General features: G+C 34.1%; 1 protein-coding gene across 1 annotated transcript; it reads right to left on the minus strand.

The window, feature by feature from the left end:
• Positions 1–4,741: 4,741 nt before the first annotated feature.
• LOC149026126 (protein S40-2-like) lies at positions 4,742–5,212 on the minus strand. The gene has a single exon (XM_089143621.1). It carries the CDS (start codon positions 5,210–5,212, stop codon positions 4,742–4,744), a length of 471 nt encoding a protein of 156 aa, XP_088999747.1.
• Positions 5,213–11,605: the final 6,393 nt, after the last annotated feature.

Consider the following 11,605-nt stretch of genomic DNA (forward strand, 5'->3'; position numbering starts at 1 on the left):
TTTTAACAGAAAAAGAAAAGTGAGGGATGAAGTAGAATAGATATATTAAAAATTTCTTCTTCTTCAAATGGACCACAAATATATATAATCACATCAATGTCAATCACCTCATCCGTCCATTAAAATCACTAACCCTAGCCATATATCGTCGTTATCAGTGAATAGAAGAACTGAAAGAGCAATGTTTCTTGTACGAAAGGGAACTCATCATCGAGCTAGCCATTGATGCTTTCAAGTACTGAATCACTAAGCCTTATCCAAATCATGCTTGCTGGTCCCAGTACTTGACAGTGTTACTCCAAATGGTTTATTCAAACTTCATTTTCTTTATTATTTGTTTAGGCCTTAATCTACATTTGGATCAACCACTATTTAGCTTACAATCCTTTTATGCAAACCTAGCTATTAGGGTGGGTGGATGAAAACCCATAAAAATTTTAAACAGTTCAATCGAGCTGAGTCATTTGACAGATACGTATCAGTTATTATCTTTCAAATGGGTTTTCTCTCTCAAAAGTCTTAAAACAAGTCTTTGAGGTTTCTTGATTTAAAGATCTTCCAAGGTATATTCTTCTTTCAGTTAAACAGTATAGTTCAAGCTAAGTAACTCTTGAGTGATAACGTATAAAGAGAGAACACAACAGCGGATAACTTAACACCTGAAACTCTTTAATTCTTCTCCTTATCCTAGCGTACGTTTTTTTTATATGATTTGAAGTTTCAACACTTGGGAAAAATGTTATTAAGTTATACAAAACAAGTAGATGTCAACGCAAGGTAGAATTCTCTCCTCAATCGCCAGCTTTCTGCGTTTCTCTCTGGGTTGGCATAACGCAAAATAGGACCACAGGTAAGGTGTGTTCATGGGCTGAAAATCTCCTTAATTTACTAGGTTTTTATGTTTCTGCAACTCTTTAAGTGACCCCTTTTTTTTCATTTGGAGACTGCAAGAACTTCCAATGGGGTTTTAGTTGAATCTTATATAGTATCTGGTCCAGTGTGTATCAAAATTGTTTACCCATAAAAAATTTGATAAACATTCTATATCAAATTTAATCCCAGTTATCTTCTTTAGTTATGCTTAATAAAATGGATAAGAGCTAGTACTATGATTCATTAAGACTGGCTGACATTTTCATGCTTGTAAATTATTTATTACAAAATGGATTCCACATTTCTCGATCCTTGTCTGCCAAAATTTTCTTTTTATTGATTATACCTGGATAAAATTTCATCACTCCATCAGCAAATAATGCTCATACTCCATTTTATATTTTTTGAATATATAAATAAGAGAAATAGCTCAATCATGAGAGTTTCATACATATGAGTTTCAATCAACAAATTAATGACATGAGCCTCGAGAGTGAAGCATCGGCATCTAATGACATGAGCCTGGAGTGTTAGAGTCATGGATGTCAAATATAAAGATAGATGATCAGTCATCTGACAAAGATAGTTTGAGTTTTCTTGTTAATGGGAACTAGTATGTAAAAGTATGAACCCATCATAAGAAACTAAAGATAAGGTTAGTTGATCAAAAAATCGATAAAAATATATTATAATGTTGAAGTTACTTTCACAAATACTTAATGTCAACTACGTAACAAGAACAACTGCATATTTCTCACCAACTTGAAACTCTTTTCTTCTCCTTCTTATCCTTTTTAATTAAATTTTTAATATACGTCAACACACGGCAATTTCAGAATAGTTTCCACGTTGCCTTGGCTTCATGCGTCTATGTATTAATATATCTAAGTTTTGATTTTTCATTTTTATTTCTTTTTTTGTTTTACCTCAGGAAGGTTTGGATCTGATACCTAATTAATTAGGACCACCATGGCTTCAAAGAAGCCCATTCAGGTGGGTTCATGGGCTGGCAATGTCATTGACTTTGGCTTATGTTTCTACAACTCAACTGACCCTTTTCTGTCCTTTGTGAGACTGCATGAACTTCCAATAGGGGTTCAGATCAAGTCTCCTTTATTTATTTCTTCAATATCAATCTTGAGTATATATCAAGATTATTAGCCATAACTTGTAATAATTAACTAGTCAACCTCTTTTTTCTAACCTTAAATTGGTCAAAATGTACATAATTCATTTCATAACTTACAATAATGAAGTATGAAATCAAGAAAGATTTGTAGCTAACATGTTCTTCTTTATTTTATCTTTAGTGGTCAGCAAGAAGTCTAGAGAAGCTATGAGAATTGCAGAAGACATAGGGGGACAACCCTATAAACATGTATGAAAACCATGAATGTATGATGAACACTTCCTAGGCTTCTTTTTTTTATAAAAATGTGTGAACACTTAGTGGAATGTAATGCACTAGAAGTGCATAAATATAACAACCCACATCATATACTTTAAATGAAAATATTGCATATGACATGGCCAAGCAGAACCAGAAGAAACCGGAGTTGTGAGAACCAAACCAATTAAACTGATCAAACCGACCCAATCCAACACAGGCTCTAGCTTTGCTTTCAATAGAGAAACACCATCATCAAAGAATGGTAAAATAAAACCAAATGCACATGAGAGCCGCTTCTAGATCTGATTCCTTCCTTTGATCCTGTCTGGTCTTTTTGCTGCCAAAACATATATCAATTCTCTTGTGTTTCCACTTTTGTACTAAACAGTAAATAAATTAATTAATTAACCTGAAGCCTCGAAAATGGAAATCACTACTCTGTACTTATTAGTAACCTTGCCTTGCTGGTGTGGATTCTTGTTGTTGCTACTTGCCATCCTTGAGCACCAAAAAGTAAATAAAATAACAACCTTATGATACCTCTTTTGGTGATTAGCTTTTATTTAATCACATTACTTTAAAGGTAATATGTACTAAACAATACAATATTGCCTAAATAAGTAAATGATTGTGGGTGTTTGTTCATTATAAAACTTAGGTTAATTTCAATGCCAAACGTGACGTCCATCCTTTTTTTTTCCATATGGATGGGCCCACCACTTGCTAGTATCCTAATTAAGATTGGCCCACCACTCGATATATCATTTGGGTTTTTTTTTCTAATAATAAGCCCAACTTAGCTTTTTAATTCTTTTATTTATTTTATTTGACGTTTCAACATGTGCTTTGCCCAATCATCCCTATCCATCATATGATCCATCACACGGTTGATATTGACACGTAACTAACTATCTATGTTGTGGATAAGAATAAAGGACCAATATAATTCCTCCAGTAAACATATATGTTGGTTTTAATTCAGATTAATTTTGATTCTTCTTTGGATTGTGATTTTTTTTTCTACGAATTTTATATTTTTTTTCCTCAATCTAAAAAAAAATGATATTCAAATTATTAAACATATGATATGAATAAAAGGATTATATATTATATGAAAATTGATAGTAAGACAAATGACAAATTGGATCCAGGTGTCATAATAATTAAGAGTTTAAAATTAGGTTATGGTCTGCTAATTACATTCCAAGTAACGATTAAAAAGAATATTTTGAGATTCTATGATTTGGCCATGTAATTTGATATGAGACTAATAATTCTTAAGATTTAATGTTCTCCCGCCCTAAGGAAAATTTTCTGAAAAAATAAAAAGACTAGGAGGACCATTTCTGATCCCAAGTGGTGGTGACCCACCTGATGACGACATTAAATAAGGAGAGAAATATGGAATATCCAGTTAACCATCCATGTGGCCAGATCATACACCTAATTTGATACTGTGGGTGGCACCGCCACAGCATCATAAGTCATTCCGTTTCTTCGCTGTCCATTGGCTGATTAAGTCACGTGTCATAATTTATTACAAGTTCAAGATGTTCAACCCCCTCCCTTTGCTAGATTCATCACTAACATCAAATCGTCATCGTCCCTCGTCCCTCGTCCCGTGCATGGTCCCACATTTATAGCTTCATATTTGAATTTATATACAATCAAAATACAAAATAAACTTATCAATAATAACAAAACTAGATTGCGTGAATTTACCAGATTGTCCTTAATAAACATGAAACTCTCAATTCAACTGAATTATTTGTTCACATTCCAAACACGCATTCCCTTAATATTTAACCAAACATTTGGTTACAATAATATCTTATATAGGAAAAAAAAAAAAAAAAAACTCATTTTGACTTATTTCTTTCTAGTAATTTCTTATGAGACGATTTGACTTCGAATCATCAAAACGATTCAAGAAAATACACTAATACAAGTCGTTGACAAAGCTGAACCATCTTCTAACTCTGGTTTTGGTAATGGTATCTTAGTTAAGAAGAAGGTTCAGATCAAGATCCCTGGTTTTGTACACATTGCCCACCTTTCCATTTGTAAAAAATTTGCCTCATTTTCTTGTTAATCCTTCCTTTCCTCGTTAGAGAGTAGTAAAGGGAGAGAAGGGAGAGAAGGAGAGAGAAGGGACGAGAGACTTTGCTTATGGGAAACCAAAGAAACAATCCAAGTTGCCAATTAACAACAAGTTTAAAAGGCAAGAAAAGAATTTAACAAAATTATCATCTAGGGAAGACAACCAAAACTCGTTGAAGGAAGGAAGGAAGGAAATATCACTAAAACTCCTGGCTTTTTTTGTTTTTTCTCGTCATCTGTAAACTAAAATAGAGAATTTTTGGCTTCGCTTTTCTCTGATTTTCGTTCCCTGTTACAATTAAGGGAAAGGAAGGAAGCTAGTTGGGGGAAAATCCAAAATGGAAAAATTGTCGAATCATTTTTGCCTCTTAACTGTGGTTAGGTCTCTAGAAAACCAGTCATTCTGAGAATGGAGTTCCTGACTCGGCTCAAATCACGACCTTTAAGAGTTCTTCCGTTGCCTGTACACACAGAGAAAGCCATCTGACCGGCCAGTCTGCCGGCGACCACCAAATGAGGAGGAATCTTGTCTGCATCGTCGAGTTCGTCGTCACTGTCATTAGAATCCGAGTAATGCAACGAAGAGTTTGTATTACTATTATTACTCCGTCGGTTGAGGTTGCAGGGGATGGAGACCGGAAGAGAATGAGACGATGATGAGTTGTTCCGCTTGCTCTTCTTCTTCCTTAGTTGACCGGAATTTCTCTGATGAGTAGCTGCAGAGCTGTCGTCGTCGTTGTTGCTGTTGTTGAAGTTCTCGTCTTGGAAAACACTTGCGTAAAGCCGATCTTCTCTCCGGTGAGATTGCTCCGACCAAAACATATCTGACTCTTGGAATTCTTCCGCCATTCTCCTCCTCCGATAGCTAGGTTCTGTATATAGAAAGAGAATAACAGGTGTGTTTAGTGATTGATTAGTAGAGAAGAAGCCAATGGAGATTGAAGAAGAGGAAGAGAAAGAGAAAGAGAGAATCTGAGAAATTTTTTTCGGAAATGGAGCAGGGAAGCTGGTAGATTTATAGGGGAGAAATTAAAGAGAATTGTTTAAAACGAAGAATTGATTGGTTGTCGTGTATAGGTGGAATCTGTATCGTACTGAGCGCACTTTGATTGTTCGTCAGATGGCATCATCGTAAAGGCATATTGATTGTGGTCCCCACCTCTTCTTCTCTCTCGCATTAAATACTGTTACTCGGTGCCAAAGCAATACAGCTCCCTTTCTTATGGCTCACGGATTCCTTATGATGTCTATTTGTTGGGTTTCGTCTGCTTCCTTTAATTGAACCACGGTTCAACCAGTTAAGCCAAATCGAATCGGTAATCGTATAATTCCAAATTCCAATTGAATTTCAAATCGGATTCAATGATCCGATATAGATTCCTCAAGCACAAGCGACACGTGTACACACACACACGATGGAACTGCGGTACTGTCTTTTATTACTATTATTTTTTTCATTTGGTGCTGAGCTAAAAAGGGTAGATATGGTAATAAATATTTATGATGTAACGTTCCAGTCATGTGGTGTATGTGTTGTCATTAACAATAAGTCCAGTTTGATTTGGTCTGCGCAGAATGAATGAATTGTTGCATGGTACACGTACAATAGTGTTATTCTTACTTCTAATGGACCTAAAGATGCCCAAAGCCTCTCCAATAGGTTGTTGATTTTTCTTTCTTTGGGAGAGAAATTTGAAATTGAATCAATGCAAGACATTGAATGTTACACTTCAATTATTAGTTTTATTGCAATAATGTATATCTCATTCTCCCTCTACTCCCACCCTAATATGTGTGTTACTTTCAAGATAGTTATACCTAAATATTTTATATAAAAATAATTTTTTTATCTAATCATTTGGATATGTTCCAAGTATTAGTCATGTTGTAAAATTTCATTGTAGTATTCTATGTCGTAATACTATCGTGTTTGTCCATTTCATAGTCTATAATGTTCTCTGTTACTTGTATGTAAAACTAGTCATGTTTCAATGGTTGATTTTGAATACTTTATACCTTAGCCTTGTGCACGTGTCTTATGTTTTTTATCTAAATAAATTCTAAATTTTAATTTGCAAAGAAAAAAATTGGTAAGTGACTCAATGGGCGTGGAGTGACGGTTCTCTCCTCATATTTAGATTTATTAATTCATAGGACAATATTCATTATAGAATAGATGATTCATACTTGAGACTACGAAGCTTATATTCTTTGGTACTTGTTTTATATAGAGTGTTTTTTTAGTTATTGTTATTTTTAAATTAATATTTTCACTTAAGCACAAAAATCTTTTACAATAAAAAGACTTATATTTCTTATGTTTTTTTGATCGATTGCTTGACCAATCATTTTGGTCATCTAAAAATATCCTCTCATTTCATCAAATTACATTTTGAATATAATATTTTTTAAAAATTATAATAAAAATAAAATTTATTTTCAATTATTAGAAATACAATAAAAATTTATAATACAATAAACAACAGAGTTAATATGAAACATGTTGTTTGTGTGAATGAATTGATAAATCATGAAAAAATATTAAGCATGTGCTGATTTTTTCTGTTAAGACTATGTTTTCATCTTAGAGTCATATTTGATTAGTCTTTTGTATTTATTTTCATATTGGCTTTTCATGATTCATGGACGTATTGATGTAGCATAAAAAATATATATATTTTTCTCATTAAAAATAAATTCTTCATAGGTTGTTAAAATATTACAAATACATGATAATTACTTCTATGTGTTTTCATTATTTCATACTATTCTTGATGACTTTCATATTTCCATGTAAAAATCTTTATTAGGCAGAAAGTGACATGTGGATAGAGGATGATATATATGGTAGTTATCCACAAAAAATACAACCCTAAAAACTAATATACAGCATAACTAGATGTGTTGTATATCCACAAAGTAAATAACAATAAAGGAATGGTTTATAATAACCCAAATGCAAAACTCTATTAAGAAATAATTAACAATAATAGGATATAATTAACTATAAAAAAAAAAAGTTCAGTTATCAACATACTAGTCTAGTCAAGATTGTCAAGAAATGAATGAAACAGTTATCAAACTATAAAAATAACATTTTCAAGAAATCATAAACATGCATGAAAAAGGTTGGAATCCTACAACTAAGGTTGATTTCAATTTAGTCACATTTCAAATTTTGCCAACAAGCTAGTATATAATATATGACAAAATGTATTCTTTGTGAACTCCTTTCGTATATGCTAACATCATTTCCCAATTGAGGATACCATTACTATAGAAATCTCACCGCCATTTGGTTTGATTCCTAGGCTACCCACGTGAAAATGTCATGCTCCCAAATACCAAACCATAAAATCATTGACTAAACAATCTTTTCTACGATACTTGTTGACAAATTCTAGTTTAAGCAAAGTATATTCTTAAGATGAAGATAAAGATGAAACTATAACATTTTTCATTTAGAAATTTAATGATCTCATCAAATACAAGGAGGATTCATAGTACCAACTAGTATATGCTCTCTCAATTTCTCTTTTAATATATATATGTTGCCAGATAATAAATTCAAATTCCAATTTGAGTTCAATTTTGACACTTAACCAAGATACCATTTGATCGTCTTATACACAAAACTTGGTAGATATACATGAGATAATATCAACTGCCTAGTATGAGTACATGACGTACGTGAAGTTGTCATTTTATAAAATAAAATAAAATAATAAAAGGAAATATAATTTTAAAATTAAACGGGCTTAGGATATCTCGTTTCCCGAGGAAGGAAGGAAGGAAGGAAATAGCCACGTCAGCAGGTATGAAAGAAAAAGCGAAAACCGGTTCGGTTGAATACGTGGAAGAGAATAAGTCAGAGTTGTAGTCAATGGAATTGGAGCACGTGTCCTTGAAAACACTACACGCCACGCGCATTGGAAATGTCGAGTCGAGTCGAGTCGAGTAGAGTATTCTCTCCTTAGTTGTTGGGTGCTAGTGCTACCGTGCTACTGCTACATTTTCTTGCGCCGTTAAATCCGTGTAAGTCATTTAAATCAATCAAAAAATTAATTTTAAAATTTCGTCATAGACGTAATTGTTTCCAAGGTAATTGAAATGATTGGTGACTTTCCACTTCCCAAGGCAAACGAAAAAAGACCAAAACAGAAGCAAGGACATTAGGACTTTAGGACAGCACAGCACAACACATCTGAAACCAAAGAGATAAGATTATAAGGAGACTTTCTAAGCTAGGCTAACCATGGAGAAGAAGACAAGAGAAGAGAGAAGAGAGAAGAGAGAAGAGAGAAGGAAATTCCCTTCAAGGGTATGACTTTTGCCCTAAAACCTTATGGATGGATACGTTTATGTACACGCTTTTCCCATTCTAGAGAAAGCGACTTAAAAAGGCCATCCCTTTAAAAGCCCCAACTTGTATTCCTTCCTTTTCCACCTTACATGTGTCATTTGTGATTTTATGTGTGACTGTGACATCTTTTCCGGTGAGTTTTCTTATATGAAATGACTTTCTCACTAATCTCAAGCCGGTTTTGGGTTTTGGGACCGAACTTCTCTTTCTTTTACTGAACTCATATGACTGCATGTTTGTTTTCAGGCACTATTTGGTAGTCGACTTAGAAAAAAATTTTACGGCCCCAATTGGATACATTAATATCGATTTATTGCTTTGCTTGATGATTAGAAGAAAAAAATTAGGTCACTCATGGCACTTGTTTGATTGGTGAGAATCTATTGAGTTAGGCTTTGCCTTGCTCAATTTAATGTATATTCTTAATTTTACTAAGCTGGTAATGTCCATAAAGGTTTAAACCACAAAATCTGGGTTGACCCATTTAACAAACAACCACTAACATGCCACATCAAAGAGATTAAACCATTTAAAAAAAATCATCTGGATAAGTTTGGTCATGTAATTATGCTAACAAAATTTTTTTTTTTTTTAGTAAAAACTAACAAACTAATTAAAGAGAGTGGAGAAAATGAGCATAATTTAGGAAAATGCACCCACCATGGTGAGTTCATAGAAAAGTTGTCTCTTTTTCTATTTGACCATCTAAATTATGAAAAGGACATAAGGACCCTTTCAATTCATACTTTTAATCAAATAATTGTTTCAAAATGGTAACAGCCCACCTGTTGTTCAACCCCACGTGTGTATGAGTCACTAACCCAACCTACCATTATTTTGGTTCACTATCACAAATGTTACCAGCCATTAATTGTCAAACCAAAAAACTTTTGACTTTGAAATATTTAACGTACTCCTACATGGATAACATGTAGGCAAGAAAAGAAAATTTTACCATGGAGAAATTTATTCATTCCATTTTAGATAAGGAAATGGACCAGTCAAATTATTTGATTATTTGTAGATGTGTGACGTGTTTCCCAACATTCAATCAAAAGGTTGATTTTCATTTGTAAGTCACGGCAAAAAATTGTAATTAGATGTAAAAACAAAAATTTGATGTGACTTATAAATGGATCTCAACTCTTAAATGTGATGTTAAGACATTTGTCACACATCTATAGGAAATGGATCGACTACCTTGTCGAAAATGGATTAGATATAAGTCCATGGTCATGGGTTTGGGTTTGGACTTGGGCTTGGGCCTTACTACTTTACTTTATTTCTTCATGGGAGTGCTATGTTGATTTCTTATCATCATGGGCAAAGTTTCAGCCCAGCTATGAATAATGATTTTTTTCTTTCTTCTGTGTCTCTGTTTTGAATTTGTCTATGATTAACAGCCCCTTCTAATGGTGATACAGAGGCTTTCCATGAACCAATTGACCATCTATGGTAATTTTTGCAAGTTCGATTTTCCTGATGCTGCATTGTTACATAAAGCTCTTTTCCAATTACAATCAAATTGTTTTCTCAACTCTTCCTTCCTAATCATTAGAATTACGGTTTTTTGTAAAAATAATAATTTGGGGATTTCCCCTGCTAGAACAGAGGGAATTAAATTGGGGAAAGTTTGAAAAATTCCCCTGCAATTAATTAATTAATTAATTCTCGAGATAACCAGTCATTCTGAGAATGGAGTCCCTGACTCGGATCAAATCACGACCTTTGAGGGTTCTCCCATTGCCAGTACAGACAGGGAAAGCCATCTGGTCTTTCGACCTGCGTGCGAGCATCATCAAGTGAGGAGGCACCATCTCTCCTTGTTGGTCTTGGTCTTGGTCGTCTCTCTCAGTATAATCCCAGTAATGCAGGAACGAATTGTTATTCTTAGTAGATGATGGGTTCTTGTTGCAGGGGATGTTAACCGGAAGAGAAACAGATGAGTTGCTGTTCTTCTTCTTCTTCTTCTTCTTCTTCCTCTCAGGTGGAAGCAAATCCTGCTGAGGAGGAGGAGGAACAGAATCGTTGTTGATGACCAGCTGATCCTCTGCCCAAAGTACTTCTGACTCTTGGAATTCTTTATCGATTCCTATTTCTTCCATGGATGGTGTCTGTATGTAAGCTGTAAAGAAAAGTGAAGATGTGAAGAGAATTTTTCGGAATTGGAGGAGGGAAGGGTGTATTTATAGGATTTGGAGAAGGAGAAGATCCCTGGAGGAGAAGAGAAGAGAGAGAAGAGAAGAGAAGGGAAGAAATAAAGAATGGGGGTTAGGTGTATCGTGCGTGCGTAGAATCTGAATCGTACTGAACACACTTCATTCATCTTTGAGTGTTGGTCAGACTCAGATGGCATCCACTTCTTCGCATCTTGTAAAGGGGGGAAGGGAAGGGAAGGGAAGGGAACCAAAGAAGCTCGCTCCCCTTTACGTCTAGTCTGGCCCCACTGATTCCAATCATACATTTATTAAATATATGAGGAAATTATGTTGTCTATCGTCTTCTTCTTAGACCAATTCTTGTTTCAAACTTCTACCCAGAAAACTCTATCCAAATTCCTTTCAGAAAAAAGGAAAATGAAAATCTCGCTTCGGGTTCAGACATTAATGAAATCAAATCGTTGACTACGATTCCGATTCCGATTCTGATCCCAATTTGCTTCCAAATCAAGGTGATCAAGGTGAACCCACAAGAAATCCTATGCTAGATTCTTAAAATCGGATCTGACTTATTTTATGGCTTCACTATGTATGTGACTCAATATGCTTGCGGAAGTGCTGACAAAATCTCTAAGCATGGATTTAGGATTTTGATCCTCTACTAATTGTATTTTAATAGTTCTTACTGTTTGCAAAAAAATTTAGACAAAAAGAAAGAAA

Source organism: Hakea prostrata, chromosome 2 (assembly GCF_041222555.1).
Source record: "Hakea prostrata isolate BN-2017 chromosome 2, UWA_Hpros_2, whole genome shotgun sequence".
Taxonomy (NCBI): Eukaryota; Viridiplantae; Streptophyta; class Magnoliopsida; order Proteales; family Proteaceae; genus Hakea; species Hakea prostrata.

Bases quoted from the DNA above. Each gene is read 5' to 3' on its own strand.
- LOC149026126 (XM_089143621.1), bottom strand. From the start codon at position 5,212: ATGGCGGAAGAATTCCAAGAGTCAGATATGTTTTGGTCGGAGCAATCT.